General features: G+C 51.8%; 7 protein-coding genes across 7 annotated transcripts; 3 read left to right on the top strand and 4 right to left on the bottom strand.

Moving 5' to 3' along the window:
* Positions 1–723: 723 nt before the first annotated feature.
* C7974DRAFT_358570 (uncharacterized protein) lies at positions 724–3,071 on the top strand. The gene is made up of 3 exons (XM_046139645.1): positions 724–1,348; positions 1,396–1,595; positions 1,651–3,071. Exons 1-3 carry the CDS (start codon positions 1,101–1,103, stop codon positions 2,883–2,885), a joined length of 1,683 nt encoding a protein of 560 aa, XP_045996785.1. The 5' UTR covers positions 724–1,100; the 3' UTR covers positions 2,886–3,071.
* Positions 3,072–3,998: 927 nt separating this feature from the next.
* C7974DRAFT_375909 (uncharacterized protein) lies at positions 3,999–5,176 on the bottom strand (the record flags this gene model as incomplete). Its single annotated transcript, XM_046140244.1, has 4 exons — positions 3,999–4,430; positions 4,535–4,882; positions 4,939–5,038; positions 5,121–5,176. 4 exons carry the CDS (start codon positions 5,174–5,176, stop codon positions 3,999–4,001), a joined length of 936 nt encoding a protein of 311 aa, XP_045996784.1.
* A 747-nt stretch (positions 5,177–5,923) lies between these two features.
* Positions 5,924–7,729, top strand: C7974DRAFT_453544 (uncharacterized protein; the record flags this gene model as incomplete). The annotated part of the gene is made up of 6 exons (XM_046145874.1): positions 5,924–6,205; positions 6,266–6,333; positions 6,386–6,534; positions 6,588–6,982; positions 7,036–7,549; positions 7,602–7,729. 6 exons carry the CDS (start codon positions 5,924–5,926, stop codon positions 7,727–7,729), a joined length of 1,536 nt encoding a protein of 511 aa, XP_045996783.1.
* A 79-nt stretch (positions 7,730–7,808) lies between these two features.
* C7974DRAFT_178970 (major facilitator superfamily domain-containing protein) lies at positions 7,809–9,593 on the bottom strand. Its single transcript, XM_046136320.1, has 2 exons — positions 9,157–9,593; positions 7,809–9,108 (listed from the first exon to the last, which is right to left on the bottom strand). Exons 1-2 carry the CDS (start codon positions 9,510–9,512, stop codon positions 7,941–7,943), a joined length of 1,524 nt encoding a protein of 507 aa, XP_045996782.1. The 5' UTR covers positions 9,513–9,593; the 3' UTR covers positions 7,809–7,940.
* Positions 9,594–10,546: 953 nt separating this feature from the next.
* C7974DRAFT_412841 (uncharacterized protein) lies at positions 10,547–10,979 on the bottom strand (the record flags this gene model as incomplete). The annotated part of the gene is made up of 2 exons (XM_046143682.1): positions 10,547–10,584; positions 10,634–10,979. The coding sequence occupies 2 exons, from the start codon at positions 10,977–10,979 to the stop codon at positions 10,547–10,549; spliced, it is 384 nt and encodes a 127-aa protein (XP_045996781.1).
* An 822-nt stretch (positions 10,980–11,801) lies between these two features.
* Positions 11,802–13,190, top strand: C7974DRAFT_393636 (extracellular trypsin protease). Its single transcript, XM_046141797.1, has 2 exons — positions 11,802–12,427; positions 12,478–13,190. Exons 1-2 carry the CDS (start codon positions 12,182–12,184, stop codon positions 12,988–12,990), a joined length of 759 nt encoding a protein of 252 aa, XP_045996780.1. The 5' UTR covers positions 11,802–12,181; the 3' UTR covers positions 12,991–13,190.
* A 1,190-nt stretch (positions 13,191–14,380) lies between these two features.
* Positions 14,381–17,921, bottom strand: C7974DRAFT_310587 (uncharacterized protein; the record flags this gene model as incomplete). The annotated part of the gene is made up of 7 exons (XM_046138279.1): positions 14,381–14,602; positions 14,657–14,988; positions 15,095–15,276; positions 15,620–15,745; positions 16,045–16,169; positions 16,301–17,847; positions 17,900–17,921. The coding sequence occupies 7 exons, from the start codon at positions 17,919–17,921 to the stop codon at positions 14,381–14,383; spliced, it is 2,556 nt and encodes an 851-aa protein (XP_045996779.1).
* Positions 17,922–18,577: the final 656 nt, after the last annotated feature.

Here is an 18,577-nt window from a genome sequence, read left to right as displayed (position 1 = left end):
CTCCGAATAGAAAGAGTCTCCACGAGGCTTTTGATCACACTTACTTGATGCTGCGTTTTGTGAATTGGCTGGTCGACGTCTGGGTGCAGTAACCGGCGCAATACACTAGCATCACAGACCCTCAAACGCCTCGTCCAACCCACTCGTAGTCGTAGCCGTATTCATACTCTGCCTTTGTGCTTCTTCGTCATTGTTGAGAACGTACTACCCAAACTATTGCTTGTTGGCAATTCAAACCGAATCGACATTTTCACGCTTTTGAATTCACCAGAAAATATTCAAGATAATCGATGCCCCATCGATCAAGTTGCTGCAAGAGTTGTCCAATGAGACTGAGAGGATAGTCAAACCGATTGTGTGACCTAGCACTTCAAGAGCTTTCACCAAATGCGACCTTGGGGCATCCAGATACACGAAGAAGATATTTACAGCCCAGACCGCCGGTCACTTTTAGCTCGGTGAACTCAGCCTGCTAGCGCTCGGGGCGGGTTTTCGTGTCCTGTGCATTTAAGTCAGCTCTCACTGCTTTCGTATCTCGGAGCTGCCCTCTATTTTCCAGAGTGAGAATCCGATGGCGGAGATGCTGCTGCGAGAGGGCCTCGGGAGTAATATACGGAGTAAGCACTAGTGCCAGCCCTGTCAATCTAGCCTATTTGGGTCTGGTCTGCGGAGCTGTCTACCGTGTGGGTCGCAACACCAATCTCAACCTGTACACGTACTGAACAAAATTCACGTTATTACGTCAAACATATCCTAGTGCAGTCTCCTCATAGATTCGAAGCCACTGCTACTTCAGAGCACAGGCTTATCAGGTTCAATGCTTTGTACAGAGAGACAGAACGTAGAGCCAGGTTAAGTCCATATAATTTGCCGAACAAATCGACCACGCTACAACGGCCGAGAGCAGCACTGATAGGTACGCGGCGCGGCGTGAGCTCTCTTTGTAGCACCTCACTTCTAGAATCTCACAGCGCTATCGGGTCACTTGCCACACAGGGATCAGCGGTGGCAGGGCTCTTGACTTACAATATGTAAATCACGAAACGCCGCGTAGACAGTCCAACGAGACCGTCGCCGTCTTTTGCTGGCAGGTTATCGATATGTTGTTCACGCTCGCCGGAATCACCCTACTTAGCGTTGCTGTTGCTGGCAATCAAGCGTCTAACCAATGCAAAACTTTTCCCGAAGATCGAGCATGGCCTTCAGCGTCCGAGTGGGACAGCTTTAACAAGACAGTCGGTGGCCGACTCGTCGAAACGGTCCCTCTAGGAGCACCATGCCATGGTTCGACATTTGACGACGCTGCTTGTGAAAGTCTGCAACGACAGTGGCAGACCGAAAAAATTCAGTACGTGCGAGCATTGTTCTGCATGATTTGCTTCTAACGGCTCTTAGTTATGAGTCTTCTTCATCCGTAATGGCACCTTTCTTCGCAAACCAAAGCTGCGATCCCTTCCAACCGCGAGAGCGTCCATGTGAGCTCGGTAATTACGCAAGATTCGCTGTCAATGTCTCTGGGCCTGCAGATGTTCAGAGGACGATTGAGTTTGCAACATCCAGGAACATTCGTCTTGTGGTTCGTAACACCGGTCACGGTAAGCATACCAGCATATTACACTTGAAGAGACCAAGTACTGACTGTACTGCAAGACTATCTGGGCAGATCTACTGGTGCCGGCTCACTCGCAGTATGGACGCATCATCTCAAGGACATCGATCACATCCCAACCTACAAGAGCACGGAATACAACGGTGCAGCGTTCAAGCTTGGGGCTGGCGTGCAGGGCTTCGAGATCTTGGCTGCCGCCCGCGACAAGGGCCTGATAGTTGTTACGGGTGAATGCCCAACTGTCGGCATGAGTGGCCTCACCCAAGGCGGAGGCCACTCAGCCATCAGCACGAGCTTTGGACTAGCTGCCGACAACATCCTCGACTGGGAAGTTGTTACGGCCAGTGGAAAACTTGTAGTTGCCAATAAGAAGCAGAACTCAGATCTGTACTGGGCTCTGAGTGGCGGCGGCGGAAGCACATACGGCGTCGTGGTTTCTATGACCGTCAAAGCACACAAAGAGGCTGTTTTCGCCGGAGCCTCGCTCTCGTTCTTCGCCACTGATAACGTACAAGATACGTTCTACGATGCGATCCAGATCTTCCACGAGGAACTGCCCGCCATGGTTGACGCAGGTACTATGGTGGTGCACTACTTCACGTCAGCTTTCTTCATGATTGCGCCACTTAGTGCATACAACAAAACTGCAGCTGAGGTCAAGACTATTCTCACGCCCTTCCTTGCTAGAATCGACAGTAACAAGGTTAACTACACTGTCACTTACAGCGAATTCGACACCTATTACGAGCACTATGATAAATACTTCGGTCCCTTACCCCTCGGCAACATTCAAGTCGGTATCGCGCAATACGGAAGTCGCCTGATTCCACGAAGTGTCGTGGGTAACATCACAGACACCTGGAGAGCCGTTGTGGAGAAGGGTGTGACGTGGATCGGTGTTGGAACAGACGTACAGCCGTTTGGCTCTGAGGATACGACTTCAGTCCATCCGGCTTGGCGCAAAGCCATAGTGCATGCGACGCTCACCCTTCCCTGGAATTTTACAGCTCCATGGTCTGAAGCCATTGAGACGCAGCAGATGATGACTAACGTCATACAACCTCTTGTTGAGGCTGCGACTCCAGGCAGTGGTTCTTACGTTAATGAGGCGGATTTCAATCAGAAGAATTGGCAAACGACGTTCTGGGGCACCAATTATAAGAAGTTGGTTGGCATAAAGAAGAAGTGGGATCCGGCTCATCTTTTCTATGCTACAGTAGGCGTTGGTAGCGAGAACTGGGTTGTGCGAAACGACGGGCGCATGTGCCGTGCGTAACACATGTGCACCTACATACCTATGTAACAGCAAGGCCCTGTGCTTAATCCATGCATAATGTTCGAGATGTTGGTCGCAATTTGTTCTATTCACTCTGATGTGCAATATACGCGTTGACGTGTTATCGAGTGTCTTTGCATTTCCATATTCGAAGGCAGAGGCTCAAGAAACGTTCAGCAAAGATTGGTGATTCCGCTACTCATGACGATGCTGGGCGAAAAGGCTTGCGGTGCTCCTTCGGCGTTCCCTCGCGCAACCACGATGATACGGCGTGGGATCCGAAGTACTTGACGGATTGGATGGTCGACAGTCTTGACAATGTCTGATGTGCCCCACAGGATGCCGATGCATCCGATCATGCTAGAGCTGGCTTCAAGGGCTACGACTGGATGGAAGTTTTGCGGCGAATTTCGACCTTACTGTTCCTGCTGCAGTACCCTCAACTAGACGACCACGTGTCAAGGCTCTTCCAGCTGCTGGATGCTCTTGTGCTTCATGACCCTTTGAGCCTATTTCGTACTCGAACAAAGTGATTGTAGCCGCTCTGAGAACTATCGAATGCACGCTCCAGAAGGACGTGTATACTTACTTAGCACAGACGGAGCTCCTTCAAAATTTCCACTCTTCACTTCTAGTTTGTTTGGGGCTAAGCTCGTGTAGCAAGTGCGATGCCGTTAGGAATCAGTGGGAGACCAGGAAGCTTTTAGACAAGTTCTATTACTCTCGAAGTCACAAAGTATATAATATGTTCATGAACTGTGAGGCTTCCTGGAGAGTTATAGGGCTGAACTGGGACCCATTCGCTGATTATCGTATGGGGGAGTACATACGCGGCGTAAAGTGGTGTGATGCTCGAGTTGTCCTCTCACGAGTCGCTCTAGTTATCCCGGATGCAGAAGGTCCGTCCTGGCGTACGAGGGACGGGCCACTGGACGGGTCGGCTCATTTTCTCGTTTGGACCACAGATCCGCAGCTAAACCATAACAAGGCGGCGCGGTACGGTAGTGCGTCTCTCGCTCACCCACAACTGTGCATCGCGAGTTCTCCTACTCTGACATGATACTATTGTATATGCTTCCCAAAAGGTTCAGTGAAACAGTGAAAATTTCTAGTTCACCCCTGACTGACCGGGCGCTCATTGCCAAACTCCTCCGTCGTCACCGATACCTGCTTCGATACGACAATCGCACCTGGCGTCTTATGCGAGCCAGATGTAGTGTTCAGATATTGCATCCTCACGTCATGCTCTTTGACGATTCTTTCTTCGCTCCCGTTATCGTAAGTTGCATTCGCAGTGATCAGAGTTCCGTTTCGTGAAGCTTTTCTCGCATGACTCGATGCTCCCCCACCACCTATTGTCACGAACCCGCTTCCAGGAGACTTGTAGGCTTTGTTGTTGCTGCTGGACTTGAGAGTACTCGGTAGGTAAGGAACAAGCCAAACCTTGACTAAGTGAAAGATCATAGGAAGGTTCGTGGTGACGACCGCAACGAAGGTTTCTCTTGTTCCCCATTCGGCTGCCAACTGTCCACCTTTCACGGGATCCTAGGTGATGGTAAGCGGTGATCTGCGACCTTCTGAACAGAAAGGGGAATTACGTCTTGCAAAGTCTCGATGAGTTTGCTGTCGATGATGGAGGTTGTACTTACGATGATGACATATATACTCTTTTGAGTTGCGCAGATGATGATCAAAAGACCTGCAGAAAGTATTGAAGTCGCTGCCAGCTTTTTGTAGAGCCGTAAACTCGACTTCCACAGCATAGGAATTGGTATAAAGAAGAGAAAGACATCAGTGGAGACGTTCAGCACGAATGAAACCCAGACTATTGGTTTAGAGATGGCGGGCTGGCACGAGTTGCCTGGATCCGGGAACACTTGCCAATACTTCTGAAAGGGCCTACAGGAGAGAGCGATAGTCATTATGACAACCACGAAGGACGTTGCAATAAGGACCAATGCGGCATAGATACGCTTTTGGTATACCTTGAGGCCGGTCTGCGACGTTCATGTAAGTAAACGGCCAATGATAATCAGAACAACGACTGACGCACTGTGAGCCGGAAGTAGAAGAATGTTACACACAACTTGAGTGTCCACAACAAGCAAGGTGACAACGTCCAACCCGCCAATTGTATCTTGGATCCAATGACCCTAAAACCCAAGTCAGACGAATGCTGTATTCAATTCATGTCTGGGGCTTTCATGGAGAGCAAAATATAGTATTGAATCGTACCTCCAAGCGTACTCCGGGTCGTCTTTCGAAAGGTTGAATCTTTCCGCATCCGTCATGCCGTTGTTCGCGAGACCGTGAGCAGCGGCTCCTACTTGGTATCCAAGTGCGTTCTGTGCCGTATAGAGGACCTTTATGTATCTGTTAGCTGACTATGAACTTGAGCTGGATTAGAAAAATCCTAACAATAGCGAACCAAATTAGATAGTCGTCAGGGCGAAGTTCTCGGAGTCCAACAGCCGAAATCCTAGCGTATGTACGGAGGACTGTGACTAGAACGCCGACAGCATACAGCGTCCAGAGCTCCACTGTGGCTTTATCAGGCATATCTGTCTTTGAATGTCAATCAATGAGTGTGTAGAAGAATTTTCATCGTGAAAAGGGAGGTTCTCGCATTGCATTTTGTTGCCAGTTGCGGTCCACCGTTCGGTCAATAACCCATGCGCAATCCTACGTCTGACGTTGGCTGATACGTACCCACATTTTCTGGGCGGCTTGCTTGACTCAGTACCTTGTCACTCGCATGCATGGATCGCTCTGTTCCGTTAGACTAAATGGTATATTGCGCAGACTGATCCGCAAACCTGGACCGTTCTCCGCGGCCTCGAGGCCATTTTCCCCAATGTGGAGCTTAACAGATTCGGTTGTATGGATACATCTAGAACCGCATCTAGTATCCTCGCCGGTGGCGTAGTCACTTTGAGTGGACCCTTTTAGAATTATCATATCCGGTGCCCTTTAAAGGCAGTTTAGGACGCCTGTCACGTAGCATCTAGGTTTATCGACCGTATCGTTTTATCACCAATATGCTCACACAATTGTTCACTTCGTCAGCAATTGCTGCTTGGTCAATTGCATCAGTACTGCCCGTAGGCTCGTGTGGACCTACTGCTCATAAGGTTTTCTCACGAACACCCGCAGCTGGAATAGACGTCAAGTCGCTTGCAGCACAGTTGTCTAGTAATGCACAGATCTACTATCCTGGAAGCGAGTTGTTCACCGACTATACTGTCCGCTGGTCGAATCTTGCACCCCCAACACCCAATGTTGTCATAGCACCTGGAACAGAGACTGATGTGTCCTATATCGTAAGTGTAATTCACCTATGTGTGAATCGAAGCACTTTATCTGACGCAAGCCATCACTAGGTCAAATTTGCTGCTGAGCACGATATCCCCATTCTTGCTTACAACGGACACCATGGAACTTTGACCAGGTAGGGCTCGCGTAATCCTCGAGTTCCAGGACATTTGATAACCAAGATGCAGTTTGGGCAAAATGACATATGGCATCCAAATCTATATGCCTCAATTGAGCTCCATCTCTATCGCTGAGAACGGATCATCTGTCACAATTGGTGGTGGCACCAACAGTAAGAAGGTGGTGGACGCTCTGTGGACAGCGGGCAAGCAAACTGGTAATATCTGGCAGCCATAATAGCGGTTCTGCCACAGCTAATGCATTACTCAGTCACTGGAACATGTGAGTGTGTCAGCTACCTCGGACCAGCGTTGGGAGGTGGTCACGGTTGGCTTCAGGGTCATCACGGATTGATTTCCGATCAATTCGAGTCAATGAACGTCGTCCTGGCAAATGGCGATGTGAAGACAATCAACGCTCAATCGGATTTGTGGTGGGCCATGCAAGGAGCTGGACACAATTTTGGCATCGTCACCTCTGTCACGTCCAAGATTTACGACATTGAAGACACAGATTGGGCAATTGAGACCATAGTCCTCAGTGGCGACAATGTCGAGGCAATCTACGAGGCCGCCAACGAGGTGTTCATCAACAGTGGCACCCAAAGCACGAAAATTCACAACTGGTCTTACTGGCAGAATGATGCAAGTCTCGACGCGGAGAAGGTATGAACACTCTCAAGCGATGTAACACACTTACTGATCAGATTCCGTTACAGCCTGTTATTATAATGTACATCATCCAAGAAGGAGTGAAGGCGGTCGACCCTAAATACACGAAACCTTTCCATGATCTGGTCCCTCTCAAATCTACACCGCAATCCGGAACATACCACGATCTCGCTGCTTGGACCGGTATTGCATTGGACTCTCCTCCGTGCCAGGACTTCGGCTTCAATAACCCCAGGTTCCCCATCTACACCAAGGCCTACAACACCACTGCACAGAAGAAAGCATACGAAATTTACGCATCCGCCATCGGAGGTGCCGACTCCCCCTACACCAACTCAATATTCATGTTCGAAAACTACGCTAGCGAAGGCCTCCGCAGCCGTCCTGCTGACGTTTCGGCATTTGCATTCCGTGATGCGCACATTTTGGCTGCGCCGCTCATCATCTATGCGCCATCGAGCACGGCGGAAGACGATGCTGTTAAGCAGCTTGGCAATCAGCTCCGAGAGGTCCTCAGAGAGGGTACGGGAAGCGAGGAGCTTCATACTTATGTCAACTATGGTGAGTTATTTTTAAATCGTCTTAACAACTCTTACGCTAACATGATATTCAGCGTACGGAGACGAGGGTACCGAGAGTTGGTTTGGCTATGAGACATGGCGTCAGGATCGTCTCAAGGAGTTGAAGAACAAGTACGACCCAGAAGGAAAATTCTCCTTCTATGCACCCATCTCTCAGTAGAGGGCATAATCATGATAAATGACGAAATAATATGCGGCACTATTGTCGACAGAAAGTTAATCTTTGCAAAGTTCAACTTCCTCGATTCTCACTACATTGACTTCGATGTGACCTGGAGTCAAACCTGGCTCCTATCTGTGACGCACAAGACTTTAATTCGTGCTCCTGACACGGCTAAATACCATAAGATAATCGATGTGGCACAAGGTCGCTATCGATGGCGAACATGCGTTCCGTCCTTGGTAGGTTGCTCTCCCAATTCTGCGTCGAGCTTTGTATTAACACCTTCGTCTTCAGGATACTCTTCTACCCCGATACCTCCAGCGTATCCAGTCGTGGCGAGATCCGGGTTCTGCTTTACAAACCAGAACCGCATGGTCAGCACCACCCCGATTGCGCCAGCGGCAAGAGCTAACGCAAGTGGAAACCCGATGGTATAGTGTGGAGCGTCCACCGCTTTCCAAGCTCCCAATGGTATGGTGGCATGGCCCACATATACGATGGTCACACTCATGCCAATGACGATGGCACGGGCTTCGGGCTCGAGTCGTAGTAGTTCCGCCAGCCATGCTATCAGGGCAGGACCGCCGGCATTTGTTGCGTAGGTCAAGAAATAGGCAAACATGATTGTGGGATGGCTGCTTGGCCAACCTGTCAGAATCCCGCAGGCAATCATGTGTACCAGCCCGGAACCAACGAAGATTGGCCAGCGCCAGCCTTTCCAATCACCTAGCGCATTAATGCCAACGTTCGTGATAATCTGCAACCCGTAGCCGCCGAGAGGGATGAGATTGACTTGGTATGTCGTGTACAGCCTGTCTCCAGCTGAGTCTGCAACACCCTTGAGATAGAGTAGGATGTAAGAGTTCGCACGATGCGCCCAAGCATTCTGCGCGAAAGCAGCAATGTAGAGATATGTCAAAGGATGCTTGATGAGTAAAGCCAGCTTCGTGCGAAGTACCTTTAGAGGGACCAACCGAGCTGCTTGCATACCGTGACGTTCCAAACGTTCGCGTGACAATTCCCTTTCACGCTTCGTAAGCCAGATGGCGCGAGTATTGACGGGCGAGTCTGGAACGATGATAAGCCCAAGGAAGCCAAGTAGGGTAGTAATAGCTCCAGAGACGATGAAGAGCCATTGCCATCCCGCCAAGCCATTGACTCCATTCATGTTGACGTAAAGCTCTGCTTGGACCACGCCGAGAAACATTGCGCCAGCTACGTCCGACACATTGAAAATAGCCAGTCGGAAAGCAAGCTCAGACGGGGTATACCACGTCATAATCAGCGATGTTATGCCTGGCCAAGAGGTCGCACTTAGTGCACCAAGGAAAAACCGTAGTATGTAGATTGTTGTCGCGCTTTTCGCTTTGTACGTACTGAATCTGATCAGCGAATAGACCAGCGATATCCTTTAGTTTACTTACAACAATGTCAGAATACCCCAGGCGATTTCGGCGAACGGTAGCCACAAAGATGGGCGTAGCTTGGTCTGCAGCATCTGCGATGGCACAATGAATATGGCATAGGCAATGGAAAAGTAGGTTTGGAACCAATTTAGTTCATTGCCGTACAAGGCCAGATCCTCTTTCATGCCACTGACATATGCTTGTGTCGTCGCGCTCTGGTCCATCTCTTTCATGATTCCCGCAACGAACATCCAGAGCAACAGGAAACAGTCGAGCTTGGTACGAAGAATGTTTTCTTCGTTCCTGAAATAAGGAATGATCCGACCAAGGCCTCTGTGGCCATTGCTCGACGATTTTGTCACCTCAACGCCCATCTTGACAGACTCTGGTGCACAGATCGCGGTACATCATGCTTCTTTCTCATATTTATACCTCGCTGGTTTGATTAAGAAGAGTTTTCCTGACGTGATTCCTGCTCTTGTTGAATCCACATGGTGTTCACGAAACCTTGCCAAGAATCACGCAATGCTCATCCCTCATCCGTTTTGACTGCACGCCAAGTTGGGAATTACCGCGCTCTTGCGACGAATATTATCACCTAGCCGCCGGAACATTACTTGCGCAAACGACAATTTACCTTTGGCTGAGAGCCGATATGCACTTTTCATGCAAGATGGCCTTAATCCGGAAGACGGGCGTTTAACGGTAAGGACCATTTGCATCTTCTCTTCAACGCCAGCATAGAGAGGCTTCGTGCAGCGCCATCGGTACCTTGAATGAGTCTGCGGGATGAGCCAACCGCGCAGCGCTGAAAGGCGGCGAGACAACTCGTACAATGAGGTAGGCCTGACATAGAATGGCCACGACGGCTTGGCAGTGTAGACTTCGTATCGAGCACGCTGACGCACGGATCATGGTGGAGGTGGAGGCGGCGGGGCGGAACGAGGCTGACGGGAAAATACCGGTAATGAATTAGCGCCACGCAAAACTGTCTGTCGGCAGTTTGCGGGGCTCCGACGCACGCGCTTGTACAACGAATGCATGCGCTTGTACAACGAATAATCACTCTCACCCCTGCCCGTCAACTGTAAGGCAGATATCATGCACGGCTAGGTAGACACTGAATGCGACGAGCGTACAAATGTGTCCGTGAAGGACACACTCAGCGGATCAAACGGAGGCGTCCACAATATCGCTGGCTTTTGAGGAGGCGGACGTTCACGCAAAGAGCAGGAAGAGACAGAGAGGACATCTCAAACCTTTACGACAGACTGAATGAGACTACCTACCGAGTACCTACATCCATACAGGAGACAGCTGCCATCGAGTTGCCATTGCTGTGGCCGTATTTAGCTTGCTGCCTCAAGTGTTATACCCCGCAACGCCGTTTGTTGAGGCCGGAGCTCTATCATGACTGAAACTTCACCACAACCTCGGTAGTGTGATCTTGAACGCGTTAGTCACCAGCGTCGCTGTCAAATGTGGGATACGATACCTCCAGAAAGATCGGCGAAGACCTTGTCATCATTCAGCATCAACGAAGAACCACCGAATGTCAGCTGGATGTTATCACCCTCCTGATGAGCGGCGACGGGTTGCACCCTCTTGTCATCGTCTGCGTCAGACTTGTACCAGTACACCTCTTTTGGCAAAAAGCTTCGATTTTCTGTTCTATTCCTCCCCAGCACCCAGCCCTCGTGCTGCAGAAGGCCGTTCTTCAATGTGAACACGGCTGCTTCGGAGCCTGTTTTTGCCTGTGTACGGTCCTCTGCATTGTTGCCTACGTTCGCGATAGGCGAGCCGTTCAGCTCGATCGTGAAAGGCTTATCGATGCCGTCCATACTTCCGAGAGTGGGTGACGACAGAAGACGCTGGAGGCTGACTGTCAACAGAAAAGTGAAGGCACGCTCGAAATCTATCAGCATTAGGTAGGTGGGAGTCGCGGTCGCTGGCAGATGGCTGGTGTGGGAGATCGGTAGTTGTACGCTAGGGTGATCGTCATCACTACCGATTACCCCCGTCACATGCAACATTGCAGCAGCGTAAGTAGGGAGCCAACCACATCACAACTACCGCGCATGCAAGCATTGATTAGCGTGCGAGCCCACAAGGGAGAACCCGAGAAGGAGGAGGTCGGCATGGATCACTAGGTTATCGCTGACGTCGACTTGGCATTGCTTGTGAATTGCCTGATCGGTCGTAGGGCGAGCGGCAATTCAAGTAACTCCAGACCACCAAGTCCCGTGCTTATCATCGATTCGACAACGTCGATATTAAGACCTTCCACATATGCTGCCAAGCTTCGAGGTAATCTAGAAGATCCGCTTGCATGATCGTTTGTGGCAGGTCTGTTTGCGCCGCCAGGCCATCTGGAGCGCGCGGACGTTGGAGGGCGAGAGAATCCCATCGCTTACCTGCAGATTGATCTCGAAGGATGATGAGGCCGTTTCAAGATGTTCACAGTCGGTCCATTGAGAGCAGGGCTCCTCTCTGAGTAAGAATGTCTGCCCGCCAGTCCTTGTGTTCAGTGAACAGAGTTCAGGCTCTCAGCATGAGGATCGGCAATACGACTCGATACTGCTACATCCTTGAAAGACATGGATGGAGTCCCAACGAGGCTGAATGTGAAGTGACACGAACACGCCGGTCTGTACGCTAAGCATGGCACCTGTTGTGAATCGTGTCGCGTGAACGCGGTGCTCCGCGGGAGCTTCCTCTTTAGCATTCGGTGCATGTACCTGCAGATGAATGTGCATCAGATAACAACCCTACCAAAGCTGAACTAAGATTGGTTTCGACTTCGCCGGCGCCTGAGTTGACTGCAATTGGAAGGCAAGTGAACAACATCAGCTTGGCAGTCTTGGTATCACCAGAGATGCTCGATCGGGAGGCTCAGAGACTATACAGCTGTCGATGAGGCTCATTGGAAAATGTATAAGTATGATGGACTTCGCCTCCGTAGAAGAATCATCCATTCACTGATCCTCTTCTATCACTCACTACCCTCACTCCCGAACTCCTCGTTCCCGAACTCCTCGTCAAGATGCAGTACAAGGCACTTATCGCTGGCCTCATGGCCTCCGCAGTCACTGCTGCTCCTACTCCCCAGGAGGACATCGTTGGTGGTACCGCCGCTGCTGCCGGTGAATTCCCCTACATTGTCAGCCTCCAGTCAGGTGGTTCCCACTTCTGCGGTGGCTCTCTGGTCGACTCTCGCACCGTCATCACTGCCGCTCACTGCACTGTTGGCCAGTCTGTTTCTTCCCTCACCATCCGTGCTGGAAGCTTGGTAAGCCGTCCTTGATTCTATGAGATGAACAATGTGCTAATCGATCACAGCAACGCAGCTCTGGAGGAACCGTCGTCCGCGTCAGCTCCATCAAGTCTCACCCCAACTACGCCAGCGGTGGACAGTACAACAACGACATCGCCGTCTGGAAGCTCGCCACTGCGATCCCCACCAGCTCCACCATCGGCTACGTTGCTCTCCCCGCCGCCAACTCTGACCCGGCTGCTGGCTCCACCGTCAGCGTCGCTGGCTGGGGAACCACCTCCTCTGGTGGTTCTTCCCTCCCTGCTGCCCTCCGCAGGGTCGACGTTCCCATCGTCGCCCGCAGCACCTGCCGCAACAACTACAGCGCCGCCGAGGTCACTGACAACATGGTCTGCGCCGGTCTTACTGCCGGTGGCAAGGACTCTTGCCAGGGTGACAGCGGTGGCCCTCTTGTCAACGCCTCCAAGCAGCTTATCGGTGTTGTTTCTTGGGGTTACGGCTGCGCTTCGCCCAACCAGCCCGGTGTCTACTCTCGCGTCAGCACCCTCCTCTCCTTCGTCAACGCCAACTTGGGTTAAGCGACTGGGTGGCGATCTGCTCCGACAAAATTACCAATGGGTGAGTTGGCGGGAGTCTGGGGAGCGATTGAGGAGGTGAATCGACAAGAGTTGAGAGAGTGATGTGCAATGAGTTCTCCAATGTACTTTGGGCTCGCTCTAGTTGTATATAGCGGCCTTCCATGGCATTTTGAATGATATTGAGTTATGACCGAACTTCCAGAGCACAATGCCATATTCGCGAAGTTTCAATCGTGCAGAACAGTGATCAAGATAAATGCCAAAGAACATCACAGTCTGATCACTGAAGCAGTGCTCATGAGTCACTTTGTCACTGCTCCCATCTATGTGGTAAGCATCGCCTACGGCGTACTTTTACGTTGCCATCGCTATTCCTAATTCAAATTTTCAACCATGCTGTTTTGTTGTGCCTAAATTACACATCTCTTCCGTAGCCTCCACTCATAGAAGATTTCCGCACCTGCTTTCTATAACACTTCCTAAAGTTTACAGACCAATATTAGGGTAGGATAATCTTTAGGAATAACAGTTCAAAATCCTTATATTTGTCATAGTTTGCGTAGACTATTGACCAGCTGGTGATAATTAACCAGCAGTGATGTGAGACGTGCGTTAATGTGCGTATGCTGCCAGGTAAACGAGAAGTGTGTGTGACTATTTGGTTCGACAAATAGAAGCCAAACGGTTGAAATAATTCATAGAGCCTGAAGATGCCTAAATATTCGCACACAATCTATCATCTCTGATAATCGGATGCCACTGATAGTAAAACATCACGATAGACTACACACAAATGGTTTGTTAGAGGTCGATTCCAATTTTTTTCTGCGAGTAGGGTGGTCCTTAAATCCCGCCAAGCACCTGCGAATGCAACTCGCAACGACAGAACTGCAGTGCATGGATACCACACAAATCTCTTGAGCACAGATTTTTAAGCGCCACTCTAGGTTTTAATAGATACCAAGAACGTTTCTTGCGATGACGTCTGCGACTTCAAGGAAGAGCCTTCGCTAAGGTGATTTAGTTTAAATTTGCTATTTGACTTTCTCATGTTCAGTCAGCCCGTATGAAGAGCGATGACCACAACTGAATGCAAGTCCCGGTTACCAAGTAACAAGACTCGACTGCGATTCAAATCTCGCACGACTGCCCTCAGACCAATCGCTAGTTGTCACCAATTCGATGGTCGGTACCTTAAAAAGAGCTTTCAGTGTACCTGAAGCAGTGAGACAAGTGAAACAAAGGAACCAAGAGATACCGGCGGAATACATCACACAAGTCTTGCACTCTCCACAGAGGAGCGGCCAGTAACTTCAATATGCATGTAAATTGGTATCATCTTATCATAGGTCCTACTCGTCCCTCCTCCCTCAACTGCGGCACTGACTGCCTACAACAGGCCCCAAACCAAAAGCCCAGTGAGCAGTCCAGTACCCGCCATGGGTGTCAACATGCTCCCCGCGCCCGCAGCCGGGGTGGATGATGCCGCGGTGCCGTTGCTGGTCGAAGTCTGCCCAAGGTTGCCGATGCGCTCCGCGCTGACGCCGGTGCCGTTTACGCACTGGTCGTCGGACAGCAGCTCGGCGGTGGAGTTGAAGACGACATCCGCACACTGCGATTGTTAGCTTTGGATTCGATTAGGCGTTCTGCAGCTCGCGTGACTTACGTTGTAAAGCGCGCTGCCGGAGTGGCCGAGCTGGATGACCTGCACGGTGGCTTCCAGGCCGTTGAGCCTCTCGTCCTCGAAGCCGCTGTAGCCTGCGGCCTTCAGGCCCTCCTCGAGGTGGGAGCGGCCGCCGTTCTTGAGGCAGAAGAGGCCGACACCGGTTTGGTTCAGGTTGTCGACGAGCGTGATGTTGAAGTTGGTCACGTTGGTGCCGAGGCCGAGGTTGATGTAGGTCAAGGCAGAGGCGTGCGATCCGTTAATGCTGACGGAACCACCAGTTGTGGGCCACTGAGTGCGGTTGGCGACGTCGGTGGTTTCGTTGACATTGCCGCCTGCGGTATGTTAGTGGACAGGGCCAGAGTGATTGTGCAAAGCAATGCGAGCTCAACGGGAATTGAATGGAAAGAGACAAGCAATCTGTATCATGAGGGTACTCACAAGGGAAGATCCACTGGCTGGCTGGCTCCTCGAAAGAGCTACCGCGCCACGTAGGCTCGAGAAGCCTGAAATGTGCGGTTGCGCTACCCGCAAGAGCAGTGAGAGCAAGAAGTGTGTTAGAGAGCATTTTGAATAGTCTGAGATTGCTCCAATGCTTGAGTAAAGTTGACTGCGCGATGAAGCTTGCGGGGTATGGTGTGACTGAGGTAATTGGAAGCAGCGCACAAACAACCATTTGCGCTCACGAGGGACACCTGCCTTTTGTACTCCGTGCCATGCTTCTCGTAAATGATCACCATAGCAGTCCCGCATCTAGAGCAGTCCCGGTAGCTTTGGTTTTCGCTTCTTGTTGCCGCGAGCCCGTGGACGTGCCGCTGCAAGAGCACTTGCGCCTTGCACCGATTGGACACTGCGTGTTTCAAGAACGCGCAAAGCTGTCAATTGGTCAATGAGGAGTACATAAAATGTAGACTAGCTAAGGGCGGTGCTCAGTGGCGCGAGCTATACCTGCGACCCTGCATCTACATCCTAGAAACGTGCTCACTTTTGAGCACATTTCTAGCTTGGCAAACGCATGCGGCAGGCGCTGTCCGGTGAGAAAACGGAAGCGATACACGTTCATCGGGATTCAAAAGATGCTTCAAGGTAAACCTACGGCCTGCGAGTTGGTCTCGACCTGCAGTTCATGCATGATGGGGTCGAGTGTGGTATGTGGTGAGTGGTGGTGCTGGTAGCAAGATCTTAGCCGCAAGCCACAGCTTGGCAGCGATGCGCGCTAAAAGTAAGCGAACAATCATGGATGAAAGAAGAGTGGATAAACAAAATCGCTATTGTCGTGAAAGGTGGTATCGGAAGAATGGTCATCTATAGGAGAGCTCAAAATCGCCAGGTACGCCGGTAATGCATAGGATATGGTTCCGAGTCAGCCACAATTGCCTAAAACATGCTACTCTTCTTTTTCTTCAGCTTCTCTGCGTTGGTCTCGCTGTTGGACCTCAATCCCCAGAAACTCTTCTTGGCCTTCATGGGAGCCTGCCCAGACTGCGTCTTTGGTAGCCCGTTGCTGAAGAAGCTGCTAGCACTTGCTGTAGGTCGATGTCCCCCAGGCTGCAGGTAAGGCCCGGCAGCGAATACGGGCTGTGTAGGTACGGGCGCGGGGCGCTGCTGTGGCCGGGATGGGCCAGGCCTCGGGGTTTGAAACTGCACTCGTGGGGTGGAGTGTCTCTGAGGTTGTGCAGGACGTTGAGGCTGCGCAGGACGTTGTGAGCCAAGCATATTTGATTGATCGCCAAACTGCTTGCGCAGGCGTTCGGTCTCCTTGTCAACTTCAGCCTGCTTCCGTCGGCGCTCCTTCTCTTCCCTCTCCTTGGCCTTGCGTTCGTTTTCGAGGAATAGCATTGTTTTCCGCTCTTCCTCGGCCTCAACTCTGCGGCGGGCCTTCCGAGCTGCTTCGTCCTGCTTCTTCTGCTCGCGTGCTTCAGCCTCCACGGCAGCTTTTAGACGAGCAGTCTCTGCATCAATCTCCCATTGTGAGCGTGGGTCGAGTCGCGGAGGCTGCGGCGGCGGGACTTGCGTTGGCTGCTGCGGCCGCTGCGAGGTCCTCTGGTGCGGACGTTGCGACTGTGCAAGGTTCTGTTGGGTTCGCTGGGGTCGTAAATTTTGCTGGGGTCGTGTAGCGGGCTGGTGAGGCTGTGTAGGTCGGTGCTGCTCGTGTCGAGGAGGCGATTGCTGGTTGTAGGTCTGTGTTTGTAAAGGAGGCAGGGAAGCTCGTTGCGCCGAACGATTGGTGAAGCTGGCTGGCGCTGGTGTGACAGGCGCCGCAACAGGCTGATTACTGGTGGCAGACGCCTGCGCCACTTTTTCGGGAGGGTACTCTGAAGGGCCGGTGTATGGCGGTGGCGGAGGAGGCTGCGGCGTCATCATGGGCTGCGTGACGCCAGGCCCTACGAGTGGCGAGGATGCCTTGCGTGTCAGAATGCCGCCACTGTTCTTGCGTCCAATTGGGTCGACGATGTGGAAGGCTTCCCGCTGGTTATTTATGAACAGGTCCCTGATGACAGCGGCACTGAGCAGTAGCACCACCTCTAACCCTTTGTAGTCTTCGATCTCGATGCGGTAGAGGTTCGGCTCCATGATCGTCATCTCCTTTAGCATTGTGAACAGGGCCACAGCAATGTCGGGCTCTTTGCTCTTCTTGGCCTTCTTGCCCAACAGGTCTGTCGACTTGCCCGTCAGGTAGCATGTCATGTCCTTGCCATATCTGCCCTCCTTCCGCCAAACGAAGTTCACCCGTGGGGTTGTCGCGTCAGCTGCGGGGTCGTTCTGAGTGCGATCGAGGGTCGAGGCGCTCGGCGTGCGAAATGTGACTTGGGGTATGCTGAACTCCCAGCTCTGCGTTCCACTCCACTTTGACTTCTGCTCCTTCACGATGATCTGTGTATCGGGGTTGTACAGCTGAATCGCGAATTGGTCGGGGTAGATCGGCTCGGGAGGTGGCGGAACCCCGCCATTCTTGCGTATTTCATCTTGTGACAGCGACGGGTGCGACCAGCCCGGCTTTGCCATCACCTCGCCATAGAGGACCTCGGGATTGTGGGAGTCGAAGAGGGCGACCGCGTAGGTGTTCTTCGCTGCGTTGGCAGCGGGGTCGACATGGCTGAGCGCATAGTGGGCTTCAGGCTCGGAGCCATTCTGAGTGAAGAGCAAGGATTCTAGGTGCTTGCTCCCTTTGTCGGTGGTCTTGAGGAAGAAAGCTGGGGTACATTAGCGTCCACTATGTCATCGACGACTGCAAGGCGGGCGCACTAGGAAGATTCTCGTCTAGCATCGCGACATTCCACGTGCTCAAAAGCGTACCACGTGGATTCGATGTGTTAGGGAGAGTTTGAAGCGACAGGAGGATTGAGTGAAGTACGGCTGGCAGGAGGCGTTGTGGTGTTCAAATGTTCACCTTGATACGCGTTTACGCAGGCGCAGCGCTGGGCTACCCCTGCTCGCGCCTTCCCCGACATGGCGATCGTCTGCCGTTCGGCCGTTATTCTTAGAGTTGGCCGCAGACTGGTCGCTCTTAGCCACCAGTCACTTCTCCATGGCTTGCTCGTACCTGTGCTTGTCTTTCCCATGGCTTCGCAGTCGGCCATGAAAGAACTGGTCTGCGGCCTGAGCACACGTGCGCCACAAAGTCTTGTGTCAGGTAGACGAAGCTTGCACATCAGTTTCACCATGTCTGGTATAGTGCACAGCCCCTCCAGAGCCTCAGCGAGTCCGACCGCAGGCGATGGTGTACCGTACGTGGAGGTCAACGCCTTGCGCCGATGCTCTCGGCGAGGCAGACTGCACAGAGGGGGCGGTCAGCGGCATCATTGCTGTGTGCGCCATTAACCTGCTCCACGAACGACAATGCATGCACCATTACGCGTCCACAGCACAAGTGTTCCCCACATCGCAAGACAGTCTCTTTCAAGTCGAAGATTTGATACTGAC

Source organism: Boeremia exigua (assembly GCF_020726555.1).
Source record: "Boeremia exigua strain MPI-SDFR-AT-0100 chromosome Unknown C7974scaffold_6, whole genome shotgun sequence".
Lineage (NCBI taxonomy): Eukaryota > Fungi > Ascomycota > Dothideomycetes > Pleosporales > Didymellaceae > Boeremia > Boeremia exigua.
This window is presented reverse-complemented; position numbering and strand designations above follow the sequence as displayed.